The sequence below is a fragment of the Ranitomeya variabilis genome, chromosome 1 (genome assembly GCF_051348905.1).
Source record: "Ranitomeya variabilis isolate aRanVar5 chromosome 1, aRanVar5.hap1, whole genome shotgun sequence".
NCBI lineage: Eukaryota > Metazoa > Chordata > Amphibia > Anura > Dendrobatidae > Ranitomeya > Ranitomeya variabilis.
Window position 1 is genome coordinate 222,289,773 of NC_135232.1, and position 14,471 is coordinate 222,304,243.

At 46.1% G+C, this 14,471-nt stretch overlaps 1 protein-coding gene across 8 annotated transcripts in view; it reads right to left on the bottom strand.

Moving 5' to 3' along the window:
- The window catches only part of KDM2B (lysine demethylase 2B), a 292,449-nt gene that overhangs the window by 247,502 nt on the left and 30,476 nt on the right, over positions 1-14,471 (bottom strand). For 7 of the 8 annotated variants that reach the window (XM_077293070.1, XM_077293063.1, XM_077293056.1 and 4 more), the window contains one exon: positions 9,088-9,134. In XM_077293070.1, the coding sequence (XP_077149185.1) occupies positions 9,088-9,134 (47 nt within the window). The remainder of the gene's footprint in view (positions 1-9,087; positions 9,135-14,471) is intronic. The other variant, XM_077293089.1, reaches the window with a different exon arrangement.

The window sequence follows — 14,471 nt, forward strand, 5'->3', positions numbered from 1 at the left end:
TTGACCTTTCCTCAATATGAAAAGTTAAGAAAAGGCAGTTAACAGGAACAGTGGAGATCAAGATAAGTTCTGGAAGACCAAGCAGTGAGCTGCTTGTAGGAATGCCAGGGAGGCAAATAAGAACCCTCGCTTGAGTGCAAAAGACTTTCAGAAAGATTTAGCAGACTCTGGAGTTGTGGTATATTGTTCTACTGTTCAGATACACCTGCACAAATATGGCCTTCATGGAAGAGTTATCAAAAGAAAACTAAAAAAATTCAGCTATAGATGTATGCATAAGAACATCTAAACAAGCCTGATGTATAGAACTCTTTGGCCACAATGATCAAAGGTATGTGTGGAGAAAAAAGGGCAAAGAATTTCAGGAAAAGAACATCTTGCCAACCATTAAGCATGGGGGTGGATCAATCATGCTTTGGGGTTGCGTTGCAGCCAATGGCACGGGAATATTTCAAGAGTAGAGGGAAGAATGGATTCAATTAAATTAAAACAAATTCTTGATGCAAACATAACACCAGCTGTAAAAAAGCTGAAGTTGAAAAGACGATGGCTTCTACATATGGATAATAAATCAAAACACACATCAAAATCCACAATAGACTGGGCAGCACGGTGGCGCAGTGGATAGCACAGCAGCCTTGCAGCGCTGGAGTCCTGGGTTCAAACCCCACCAAGGACAACATCTGCAAAGAGTTTATATGTTCTCTCCGTGTTTGCATGGGTTTCCTCCGGGTTCTCCGGTTTCCTCCCACATTCCAAAGACATACTGATAGGGAATTTAGATTGTGAGCCCCATCGGGGACAATGATGATAATGTGTGCAAACTGTAAAGCGCTGCGGAATATGCGCTATATAAAAAAATAGAATTATTCTTACCGTTAATTCGGTTTCTAGGAGCCTTCCACGACAGCCACCAGGAGGTTGTCTCCATACCCTAATGGGGGACAGGAAGCACAAGAGGTTAAAAACCAGTGACTTACAAATGAACCCATAGCACCGGTTACCTTTTAGGTTCTCAGAAAAAAAATTATCCAAGAACATCGGGAGGGAATTAATGCTGTCGTGGAAGGCTCCTAGAAACCGAATTAACGGTAAGAATAATTCTATTTTCTCTAGTAGCCTTCCACGACAGCCACCAGGAGGAATGCCAACCAATTCTGTATTTAGGGAGGGACCACAGCCTGAAGAACCTTTCGGCCAAAGGCAAGATCCCGGTTGGACCAGAAGTCCAATCTATAATGCTTAGTAAAAGTGTGCAAGGAAGACCATGTTGCTGCCCTGCAAATCTGCTCTGTTGAAGCACCAGCCCTTTCAGCCCAAGAGACAGAAGTAGATCTGGTGGAATGGGCTTTTAGGCCCGCAGGAACAGCTATATTCTGAGTTAGGTATGCTTCAGCAATGGCCTTCTTTATCCAGTTGGCAATGGTACTCTTCGCTACCTTCTTGCCCTTGTTTCTGCCAGAAAGATGAATGAAGAGATTTTTGTCTATTCTGAACGATTTAGTATGTTCTAAATAGTACAACACTATACGACGTACATCCAAAGTATGAAATCTGTGTTCTTCCGGATTTGAAGGATTGTGACAGAACGATGGGAGGACTATATCCTGTGATCGATGAAATTCTGACACTACTTTTGGAAGAAAACATGGATCTGGTCGGAACACGATGGAGTCATCTCTTATGGTAAGATAAGGCTCTCTAGTTGAAAGGGCCTGTATTTCCCCCACTCGTCTTGCAGTAGAAATTGCAACCAAGAAAGCCGTTTTGCAGGACAGAAGTTGCGAGGAACAGGATGATAATGGTTCAAATGGAGGAGCCATAAGGCCCTTTAGAACTATGTTTAAGTCCCATGATGGTACAAAAATGTGTTTTCTTGGGCAATGCCTTGATGCTGCGACCATAAACCTCTTAATCCAACGATGACCTGCAAGGTCTTGATCGAAGACAGAGCTCAAGGCTGACACCTGAACTTTCAAGGTACTTGGCTTCAGCCCCAACTCCAAACCTTTTTGTAAAAAAATCTAATACCTGTGAGATATTAGGATGGAAAGGGTCAGGATTATGAGGATGACACCACGAGGAGAATCTATTCCAAATTTTGCCAAATATGGCATTGGTGATAGGTTTTCTAGACTTCTGTAGGGTAGAGATTACTGACTCTGAAAGACCTTTAGCTCTTAGTACCTGGGCTTCAATAGCCAGGCTGCTAGATTGAACCTTTGTGGTTCCGGATGATAAAAGGGGCCTTGGCTGAGAAGATCTTCTGATGTTTGAAGAAAAACTGGACCATTCACCTTCAGTTCTTTTATGAGGTGGTACCAGCTTCTTTTCGGCCATGCCGGAGCTACTAGAATAGTCTGGACTTGATCGTCCCGGATCTTCCGGAGGGTCTTCGCAAGTAACGGTATTGGAGGGAACACGTATGCTAGATGAAACCTCCATGCATGAGCGAAGGCGTCTACTCCTCGAGACCGGTCTTTGGGATTTAGGGAGAAGTAGTTCTCGACCTGTGCATTCTGACTTGACGCTAGAAGGTCTATATCGGGAAGTCCCCATCTGTCCGTCAACATTCTGAAAATGTCTGCCTTCAGGCTCCATTCTCCTGGATGCAAGTCGCGACGGCTTAGGAGATCCGCATGAACGTTCACTGACCCCCTGAGGTGTATTGCTGATAGTGAGAGGAGTTGTTTCTCTGCCCAGCAAAATATTCTGTTTGATATTGCTCTCAACTGGTTGAACTTCGGACTTCCCTGGTGTTTTAGATGCGCAACAGTCGTCATATTGTCCGAGTAAATTCTGACATGTTGACCTATAATGAGACTGCTGGCCGCCAGAAGGGTCCTCTCCACTGCCATCAATTCTCTGGAGTTGGAGGAACTGGAGCTTTCTCTCTGATTCCAGTGACCCTGGAATGGGATCTGCGAGACAACTGCTCCCCAACCTTTTTGACTGGCATCCGTTGTCACCGTGATCAGTGGATCTTGTACCCAGTCTACTCCTTTTAGCAGGTTTGATTGGATCGCCCACCAGGTTAACGAAACCTTTACCTTCCCAGGAGTGTACACTCTCCTGTTCAGGGAATTTGAATTCCCGTTCCCTAAGATGTGTGCCTGCAGTACTCTTGAGTGGCTCTGAGCCCACTGGACTGATTGTATACAGGCCGTCATCGACCCCAGGAGAGACATTGCGGCCCGTAGAGTCGGAGAACGTTGTCTTTTGAAGTCTGAGACCTTGGAAATTAGATTTATTCGGTGTTCCTCTGGTAGGAAGGATTTCTGATTTTCTGAATCCAAGAGGACCCTGAGGAATTTCCTCACCTTTGATGGTGATAGCTGAGACTTTTTTAGATTTGGTATCCAACCCAAAAGCTGTAAGATGTTCAGAGTTTTGGAAATTCTCTGATTGAGAATTTCGGCGGAAGGACCAATTATTAGAAGGTCGTCCAAGTACGGCACTATAGCGATGTCTTGGCTCCTGATATGGGCTACCGTTTCCGCCATGACTCTGGAAAACACCCTTGGGGCTGAGGAGATCCCGAAGGGGAGAACATTGTATTGGAAATGTAAGATTTTTTGATTGAATTGGACCGCAAATCTTAGGTATTTCCTGTGACGAGGATGCATTGGAATATGGAAATAGGCATCCTTGAGGTCTATTGTTGCCATATATGAATGAGGAGTGATTAGAGGGATGGCTGTTTTTACTGACTCCATCTTGAACTTGCGGTAAGTTATATATTTGTTGAGATCTTTCAGATTTATTATAATCTGAGATTGCCCGGAAGGCTTTTTTATCATGAAGATACGGGAATAGTGCCCTTTCCCTTGCTCGTTCACCGGGACCATGGAGATAGCTCTTGAGTCTAGCAAGTCCTGAATTCCAGCCATCATCAACTTTAGAGTCTCCCGAGATGACGGGGAGGTGACTCTTACGATCCTGGGGGAGGTGCATCGAACTCTATCAGAAGCCCCTGTTGTATAACACTGACCACCCAGGGGCTGTTGGAGATATTCTGCCAACTGTGAACGAAGTTCGAAAGCCTCCCCCCCACCGGATTGGAGTCATTGTTTTTCTTGTGGAGTTTGCTGGGGAATAAGGATGTTTTTAGGCTTCCCCTTAGCATAACTCCACCTCCCGGTTTTTTCTTTTCCTTTACCCTGGGAGGGCTGGGACTGGGAGGCTCGAAAAAAACGCTTCCTGGGAGGCCTCTGTTCAGGAAGAGTTTTCTTTCTGTCTGTGGCTTTCTCTAAGATGTCATCTAACGAGGGCCCAAACACAGTCACCCTTAAAGGGAATGGAACATAGTTTTATTTTGGAAGTGACGTCTCCGCTCCACATTTTTAACCAGAGAGCTCTTCTGGCTGAATTTGTCTGGACCAAGGATCTGGCTGCCACCCGGATAGATTCCAGTGAGGCGTCTGCGAGGAACCCAGTTGCTCTATGCAGCACAGGCAGGGAGTCCAGAACTTCCTCTCTCGGAGTACCCTGAGAGATGTGGTTTTCTAGCTCTTCTATCCAGCGGAAGAGAGAGCGGGCCACGCAGGTGGATGCAATATTGAATCTTAGGGCTGAGGTAGATGTTTCCCAGGATTTTTTGAGAAGGCTCTCAATCTTCCTATCTAAGGGGTCTTTCAACTGGGAGGAATCCTCAAATGGCAGAGACGTTTTTTTAGCCACTCTAGCCACCTGAACATCAATTTTTGGGATGTTCCATTTTATTGCGTCCTCATCAAGAGGAAACCGATGTTTAAAGTCTGGAGGAGTTGTTAGACGCTTCTCAGGCAATTCCCATTCATTATTAATCATATCTATTATGCTTTTATGGACGGGAAACCCAGGTTGTTTTTCAGTATGTATACCGAAAAGTTCGTCTTGTATAGACTGAGGAACTGATTCCTCTTTTAGCCCCATGGTGTTCCTCACTGCAGACACCAATTCCTCAATGTATTCAGAGGAAAAAAGATATTTCCTAATTTCCGCAGATTTATGGGGTAACACATCTTCCCATTTGATAGAAGAAGACATATAAGATCCCTCAGACTCTGACTCAGAATACTCCTGGATTTTTCTCTTTTTGGGGAGAGATGGACCAGGTGAGGATGGTGGTGACTGTGGCGGTGGAGGTGGGGCGAGCGTGGCCAGAGAGGTTTGAACCTCCTGCCTAACCAGGGAGCGGATTTCCTCAATCAATGAAGGGTGTTCCGCCCGGACAATTTTATCTGTACAAGGTTGGCACAACTTTTTCTCCCAATCTAGTGGCATTTTCACATTACAGGTAGCACATTTACGTTTGGTAATGTTTTTAGGGCCAGACTTGACTCCCTGCAAAGAGAGAGGAAGCGGTGTAAGAAGGTGTAGATAAAACTACCTTTAAATGGGAGCCATCTCTGCCACACTTACTAGGGCTTGAGGAGCGCTGGGCTCTGCAGCTGCAGGGCAAGACGAATCCATGCTTACAGCAGGCTTACCTGAGACGTCTTCGCAGCTTATAAAGAAAATAAGCCTGCACCAGCGCGAGGCAATTCGCCGCCCCTCCCCAGTCCCAGGCAGGCGTGCGAGGATGCAGCATGCCTCGCACGCCGTTCGGTGATCCATTGCGCTGGTCTGTGTGGCTCCTGTACAGGAGCGCCGACCCGGAAGTGGAGTATCACCTGACTTCCGGGTTGCCGAACATGGGCTCACCGGCCAGCTTTGTCCCCGCAAGAGGACGCAGGAGGACCGGGAACGTGGTCCCAGAATCCAGAGGAGACGGGAGGCACAGCGCAGGAGGAAGCCCCGAGGGACCCGACCATTAGTGCCCGGCAGAAGAAATGAAACACAGGTACACTGCTAGAGCCGCCGCTGCAGCGCACCAGTAACCTCTCCATGCCCCATGGGGGACAGGAAAGACACTGGTTAATGGGAGGTGGGAGGGGTTTTTAACCTCTTGTGCTTCCTGTCCCCCATTAGGGTATGGAGACAACCTCCTGGTGGCTGTCGTGGAAGGCTACTAGAGAAAATAAAGATTATTATTACCTTAAAAGGCGCAACCTGAACGTTTTACAATAGCCATCAGTGTCCCTTGATCTGAATATTATTGAAAATCTGTATCTAGACCTTAAAATAGCAGTGCATGCAAAACCACCCAGGAATCTCATAGAACTGGAAGAATGGATGAAAATCCCTCAAACAAGAATTGAAAGACTCTTGGCTGGCTACAAAAAGCGTTTACAAGCCGTGATACTTTCAAAAGGGGGTGCTACTAGATGCTAACCATGCAGGATACGTAAACTTTTGAATCTGCCCATTTTCCCTTTTTTTTATAAAAGATGGAAATATACTTTCAACTTGCTTAACTGTTTACAATAACTAATTTTGACCAGGGGTGCTCTAACGTAGCTTTGTTCACTCCTGGGTTAGGCTCGTAGTTGTACAAGTGGTGGAGCATCTCCTGTATTTTGGGTCTGCTTGAGCCTCTTGATATTTTATTGCTGTTGTCTTGGACCATTTTTAGGATGGAGGAGATAGATCACCTCCATCCATCCTATAAAAATGGTCCAAGACAACAGCAATAAAATATCAAGAGGCTCCAAGCAGACCCAAAATACAGGAGATACTCCACCAGTTCTACAACTTCCAAGCCTAATGCAGAAGAAGTGAACCAAGCTGCAAAAAACTCAATGATACTGTAGACTATGGCCAGATTGTCCTACCTTAAAGTCAACTATAAAAGGCCAAAAGAAAAAAAGACCAATAGCTGGTTTGACAGAGAATGTAAAGCCTTACGGAAGAACCTGAAAACAGCCTCAAACAACAAACAAAAAGACCCCAATCATTCGGGTCTGAGGGATGTCTATGACACCATACAAAGGCAATACAAAACCATCCTCAGGATAAAGAAGCAGTTACATCTCCACCAAACTTAACCAACTCCAAGACGCCCTCTAAAGCAACTCCTTCTGGGAACTATGGAACCACATGGGCACAAAAAGCAAGAAAAACAATATCCATATCCAAAATAGCAATATCTGGCTTCAGTACTTAAAAGACCTCTACAAAGACATCCCAAAGGAAGAACTAAACCAAGAACAGAAAAACATAACAGAAAAACTAAAGGCAATGAAATAAAGTCAAACATTTTCAAAACCCACTGAATATACCAATCACATTACAGGAAGTTACAGAGAGAATCTCTTCCATAAAGTGTAGAAAAGCGAGTGGCCAGGATGGAATCCCACCAAAAATGCTGAAATACAGCCCACCGGAAATACAGACAACAATGGTTAAACTGTTCAATATTGTGCTGAGTGCTGGCTACTTCCCTCGTACCCGGAACTAAGGTCTAATCACATCCATTCACAAGAGTGGGAACAGGTACGTCCTGGTCAACTACAGAGGGATATGTGTCAGCAGCAACCTGGGAAAACTGTTCAACAGCATCCTAAACAAAAGGATCCTTAATTTCCTTACCGAGCATAACATCCTCAGCAAAAGCCAAGCACATCTACACCCTGTACAGGGTCATTCAGAGCCATGTCTACAATACAAAGCATGGGAAGTTGTACACTTGTTTTGTGGATTATAGAAAGGCTTTTGAGACTCAGTGTGGCACCCGGGCCTGTTACTGAAACTGCTGGAGAGCGGAATAGGAGCAGAGACTTATGATGTCATGAGAAGCTCCTACACCAAGAACCGCTGCAGCGTGAATGTGAACGGTAGAAGAACGGCTGATATCCAGCAGATCCGTGGAGCCAGACAAGGCTGCACCCCAAGTCCAATGTTCTTCAATATTTACATCAATGACCTGGCCTCTGCTCTGGAATCTTCCACGGCACCAGGTCTCACACTCCATGACAACCATTTATATAATTTATACAATGTGATTTTCTGGATTTTATTTTTGACATTCTATCTCTCAATGTTAAGATTAACCTACCCTTAAAATTATAGACTGTTCATGTCTTTGTCAGTAGGCAAACTTACAAAATCAGCAAGGGATCAAATACTTATTTCCCCCACTGTATATAATATTGATAGTACATTAAAGGGAACCTGTCACCCCGTTTTTTCAAGATGATAAAAATAGCGTTAAATAGGGGCAGTTCACATCTCGGCTTCAGGAAAATGGCCGCCACGATCTCCATCTGCGCACGCGCGGCATCCCGTGGCCATTTTCCTGAAGCCCCGGGAAGCAAAGCACTACCATCTGCGCACGCGCGGCCTCAGGAAGATGGCCGCGCCCACTGATAAACCGCTGAATAGCGCAGATCACGCTCTTTTCCTTCAGCTGCGCAGTGGATTCGCCTGTTGGGCATGCGCACACCACTACGCCACCAACGGAAAGATGAGCAGGATCTGGGGCAGAAACAGCGATGTCACCACGCCCTTATGACCAGACCCGCGTGAGTGACAGCCCAAAACGGCGACTTTACAAAGGTATTTCGGCAGCATAGGTGGGGAATAAAGGCACAAAAAATACACTAATGTAAAGCACAGCTCTGCCCCATTTAACGCTATTTTTATCTCATCTTGAAAAAAACGGGGTGACAGGTTCCCTTTAAAGAAAGGTTTAGAGTTTATAATATCCAGGTATTTTTCTGGCGTACAACAAAGGTTCTATATCCTATTTACGTTACTTGTAAGCACTTGCCTCTAGTTCAGGCGGTATGAATCAACTGAATTTGGTGTAATTTTATGGCTCCTTCTTACCAGTATCTGAAATCTACACCAGCTTGTGGCTGCAGTAGATTTCTGCAGCGATTTATACCACTTTCTGGAGTAAACTATAGGGAATCCGTTCGGGTTACTACCCATACCTCCTCAATGTAAAATAATCCAGCACAAAAAAAAAAAAAAAAGTTAAAAAGACAGGGATGGCGTAGGAGGATACAGGAGGTCGTCAATACTAGAAGTACTGGTGATATCAGTAATATGCGCATTAGTGCTTTCATAATATACAAGTTGATTAAATTGGTCTCCATAAGCGTTAAGACATCCAGTGTAGTAAAGTTAGGCATGTCATGGAGCAGGATCATATTTCACATATCTAAATCAATAATTAAAGTCTTTAAAAGCCACCAGGATAAACAAAAAGAACCAACTTACCCACCAGTAGTTTCACATCTCTGACAGTGAAATCATGTTCTGGCATCCTACAATCAGAAACAGAATATATTTCATACTGAACATATAATGAAGATAGCTGTATGTGTTTCGTCATATAGGGTGGTTATGTACTGCATTAGTGTAAGTTAACAATGTATGGTAGTCAAAGTATGCATCAAAAGCTGCTTGATCTATAAACAAATAGGACTCATCGGGTTCAAAACTATTTTGAATATTTAGCTGAACTAAAGGAGCAGGGAACTTCTGACTAGATTACAATCAAATCAGGTGTTTTAATTGCAGCAGGTCCAGTACCCCTCCACAGAGAGAGAGAGAATGTTGTCTAAGAAGAGGTTTTCATAGGTACCCATTCAGATGCAGACGTTTATTCTCAGCGAGGAAAGGAAAGCGTAGGACCTGGTATAAGAGAGATGTCGTAAAGTGGCTACCAGGTACACATAAAATTGGCCTTTTTTATGCGCTAAACGCTCTCATTTTTCATATTTCTAGTGCAGTAATGCCGTTGAATTTCCGTGTTTTGTGTTTGCATGTGTTAGCGCTGCAGTGTGCTGCCTTTTTTGCTTGACTGTATAAGAGTTGGTGACTCTAAGGTTCAGCACCTGTTCACACTTAATCTATGTTGGGATGTGACGGTCAGTTTTTTCAAATGTATTATTTAGCCTTCTGACCGAGCACTCCGCCTCCTAGTCACAGGTGTTTTAATTGCAGCAGGTCCAATACCCCTCCACAGAGAGAGAGAATGTTGTCTAAGAAGAGGTTTTCATAGGTACCCATTCAGAAGGAGGCGTTTATTCTCAGCGAGGAAAGGAAAGCGTAGGACCTGGTATAAGAGAGATGTCGTAAAGTGGCTACCAGGTACACATAAAATTGGCCTTTTTTATGCGCTAAACGCTCTCATTTTTCATATTTCTAGTGCAGTAATGCCGTTGAATTTCCGTGTTTTGTGTTTGCATGTGTTAGCGCTGCAGTGTGCTGCCTTTTTTGCTTGACTGTATAAGAGTTGGTGACTCTAAGGTTCAGCACCTGTTCACACTTAATCTATGTTGGGATGTGACGGTCAGTTTTTTCAAATGTATTATTTAGCCTTCTGACCGAGCACTCCGCCTCCTAGTCACAGGTGTTTTAATTGCAGCAGGTCCAATACCCCTCCACAGAGAGAGAGAATGTTGTCTAAGAAGAGGTTTTCATAGGTACCCATTCAGAAGGAGGCGCTTATTCTCTTATTGACTGTATAAGAGTTGGTGACTCTAAGGTTCAGCACCTGTTCACACTTAATCTATGTTTGGATGTGACGGTCAGTTTTTTCAAATGTATGGTAGTCAAAGTATGCATCAAAAGCTGCTTGATCTATAAACAAATAGGACTCATCGGGTTCAAAACTATTTTGAATATTTAGCTGAACTAAAGGAGCAGGGAACTTCTGACTAGATTACAATCAAATGGATAAAAGTGTGTGTGTGTGTGTGTGTGTGTGTGTGTGTGTGTGTGTGTGTGTGTGTGTGTGTGTGTGTGTATATATATATATATATATATACATACACACACACACACACATATACACACAGTACAGACCAAAAGTTTGGACACACCTTATTTAGAGATTTTTCTGTATTTTCATGACTATGAAAAACAGGATTTTTGGTTGCTTACCGTAAAATCTGTTTCTTAGAGCCTCCATTGGGGGACACAGGAACCATGGGGTGTATGCTGCTGCCACTAGGAGGCTGACACTATGCAAATAAAAAAAGTTAGCTCCTCCTCTGCAGTGTACACCCCACCGACTGGCATTATACTCTTCAGTTAGTGAGAAAGCAGTAGATAATTAACAAGGTTGAAAACCATAACCACAAACTTGAGAACGGTAAACGTGAGAGCAGTCATAGAACATAAAACAACAGAAACTGAGAAACATTGGGAGGGTGCTGTGTCCCCCAATGGAGGCTCCAAGAAACAGATTTTACGGTAAGCAACCAAAAATCCTGTTTTCTTTATCGCCTCTCATTGGGGGGACACAGGAACCATGGGACGTCCCAAAGCAGTCCCAAGGGCGGAAAGAAACAGACTTCCATCAGGCCAGCGGACTCACCACTGCCGCCTGCAAGATCCTTCTGCCTAGGCTGGCGTCCGCCGAAGCGTAGGTATGGACCTTGTAAAATTTGGCGAACGTGTGGATGGAAGACCAGGTTGCCTCTTTGCAAAGCTGTAGGGCGGAAGCCCTGTGGTGCACCGCCTAGGAGGCGCCGACTGCCCGGGTAGAGTGAGCCTTGATCCCAGGAGGAAGCACTCTGTTCTTGACCCGGTAAGCTTCCAGAATAGCCGTTCTGATCCAGCGAGCAATAGTCGCCTTAGAAGCCGGTTGGCCTCTGCGCGAGCCATCAGGAATGACGAAAAGAGAATCAGTCTTCCGTAAAGTGGACGTTCTATCCAGATAGATCTACACTGCCCTGACGAGGTCCAGCTTGTTCAACGATCGCTCCAGAGGATGAGTCGGAGATGGACAAAAAGAAGGTAGAACGATGTCCTCGTTGAGGTAGAAGGTGGAAATCACCTTAGGAAGAAAAGGAGGCGGAGGCCTGAGGACCACCTTGTCCTGGTGGATGACCAAGAACGGAGGACGGCAAGACAGGGCCGCCAAGTCGGAAACGCGGCGGATAGAAGTGATGGCCACAAGAAAGGCCACCATCCAAGATAGAACCGACAGGGGAACCTCCCTGAGAGGCTCAAAGGGGGAAACCCTCGGAACGTCCAGTACCAGGTTTAAATCCCATGAATCCACAGGGGCCCTGTAAGGAGGGACAGCGTGGGCTACTCCTTGAAGGAAGGTCTTGACCTGTGGTCGGGAAGATAAAGTCTTCTGAAAAAGGATGGAAAGCGCAGAGACCTGGCCCTTCAGGGAACTAACAGCCAGGCCCGAATCCAGTCCTGCCTGAAGGAAGGCCAAAATGGAAGGCAGGGAAAAAGACATGGGTGAAACGTTGTTGGACTCGCACCAACGGAAATAAGCCTTCCAGGTACGATAGTAGATCCTGGAAGATGAAGGCTTCCAAGCCTGAATCATGGTGTGAATCACCCGGTCCGAAAGGCCGGACGCTCTTAGAACTGCGGTCTCAACAGCCACGCCGTTAAACTGAGCGACCGAGAATTCGGGTGGCAGATCAGACCCTGAGACAGCAGATCGAGCCTGTCTGGAAGGCGCCAGGGAGCGTCCGCGAGAAGATTGACAAGCTCCGCGAACCAAGCTCTCCTGGGCCAATCCGGGGCGATCAGAATGACGGGCACCCCTTCCACTTTGATCTTTTCCAACAGTTTGGGAAGTAAAGGAAGGGGTGGGAACAGGTAGGGCAGCACGAACTGTGACCAAGGAATGGCCAGAGCGTCGACGCCCACTGCGAGAGGATCGCGAGACCTGGAGACGAACTGCGGAACCTTCCTGTTCATTCGAGACGCCGTAAGGTCCACGTCCGGAGTCCCCCATCGAAGACAAATCTGATGGAAGACGTCCGGATGCAAGGACCATTCCCCTGCCGCGAGACCCTCGCAGCTGAGAAAATCAGCGGCCCAATTGTCCACGCCGGGGATATGCACTGCGGATATCACCGGAACCGTTGCCTCTGCCCAGAGAAGGATCTTGGATACCTCGGCCAAGGAGCTCCGAGTCCCCCCTTGATGGTTGACATATGCCACCGCCGTGGCATTGTCTGTCTGGATACGGATAGGAAGGCCTCTGAGAATCCCTTCCCAGTGACGAAGGGACAGAAAAATGGCCCGGATCTCGAGGACATTGATCGGCAAGGTTGACTCTTGCGCCGACCAGCGGCCCTGTACAGTCAGGTGGCGAAAAACCGCACCCCAGCCGAGCAAGCTGGCATCCGTCGTCACCACTTGCCAGTGAACTGGAAAGGAAGGACCTGCCCTGGGAGACGAGAGGTGAGGTGAGCCACCAGTTGAGAGCCCGTTTGACCCGGGGAGAGTCGGATCGGGCGGTCCAGGGAGAAAACAGACCTGTTCCACTGAGACAGGATGGCTTGCTGAAGAGGTAGCGAGTGAAATTGGGCGAAGGGAATCGCTTCCAATGTTGCTACCATCCTCCCCAAAACCTTCATGGCCGATCGGAAGGAGGGAGACCTTAGGCCCTGGAGCACGCGTATGTCCCGACAAAGAATGGATCTCTTGACTTCGGGAAGAAAGACCTTGGTCTGACGGGTGTCGAAGAGCATGCCCAGAAAGATGTTGCGCTGAGAAGGAATAAGACAGGACTTCTTCCGGTTGACCAGCCACCCGAAACGGGCTAGGGTGTCGAGAACGATGGACAGGCTTTTGTGGGCCTGAGAAAAGGACGGAGCCTTGATGAGGATGTCGTCGAGGTATGGAAATAGAACCAGGCCTCTGACCCTCAAGATGGCCATCAGCGCCGCCATGATCTTCGTGAAAACCCTTGGGGCGGTTGCTATATATATATAGCTAACGTCACTTATTACATGCTGCAACACATCCTAGTGACGTGTCAGAATGGCTTGGAACAAGTGATAAATGAACGTGCTCGGATAACGTGTTATCCGAGTATCTTGGGCGTGCTCGGATAATATATTAACTGCGATTCACCCGCCGCTATTAACTAGTTAAATGCCGCTGTCAAACGCTGACAGCGGCATTTAACCGGCGCTTCCGGCCGGGCGGCCGAAATGAGCGCATCGCCGACCCCCGTCATATGATCGGGGGTCAGCGATGCATCAGAATGGTAACCATAGAGGTCCTTGAGACCTCTATGGTTACTGATGCCGGCCTGCTGTGAGCACCCCCCTGTGGTCGGCGCTCATAGCACATCTGATGATCGCTGCTATGTAGCAGAGCCGATCGAGTGGTGCCAGCTTCTAGCCTCCCATGGAGGCTATTGAAGCATGGCAAAAGTAAAAAAAAAAAAAGTTAAAAAAATATGAAAAAAATAAAATATAAAAGTTTAAGTCACCCCCCTTTCGCCCCATTCAAAATAAATCAATAATAAAAAAAAATAAAAACATCAAACCTACACATATTTGGTATCGCCGCGTTTAGAATCGCCCGATCTATCAATAAAAAACAAGGATTAACCTGATCGCTAAACGGCGTAGCGATAAAAAAAAATTTAAACGCCGGAATTACGTTTTTTTGGTTGCCGCAACATTGCATTAAAATGCAATAACGGGCGATCAAAAGAACGTATCTGCCCCAAATTGCTATCAATAAAAAAAAAAAAACAGCTCAGCACGCAAAAAATAAGCCCTCACCCGTCCCCAGATCATGAAAAATGGAGACGCTACAGGTATTGGAAAATGGCGCAATTTTTTTTTTCTTTTTTTTTTTAGCAAAGTTTGGGATTTTTTTTT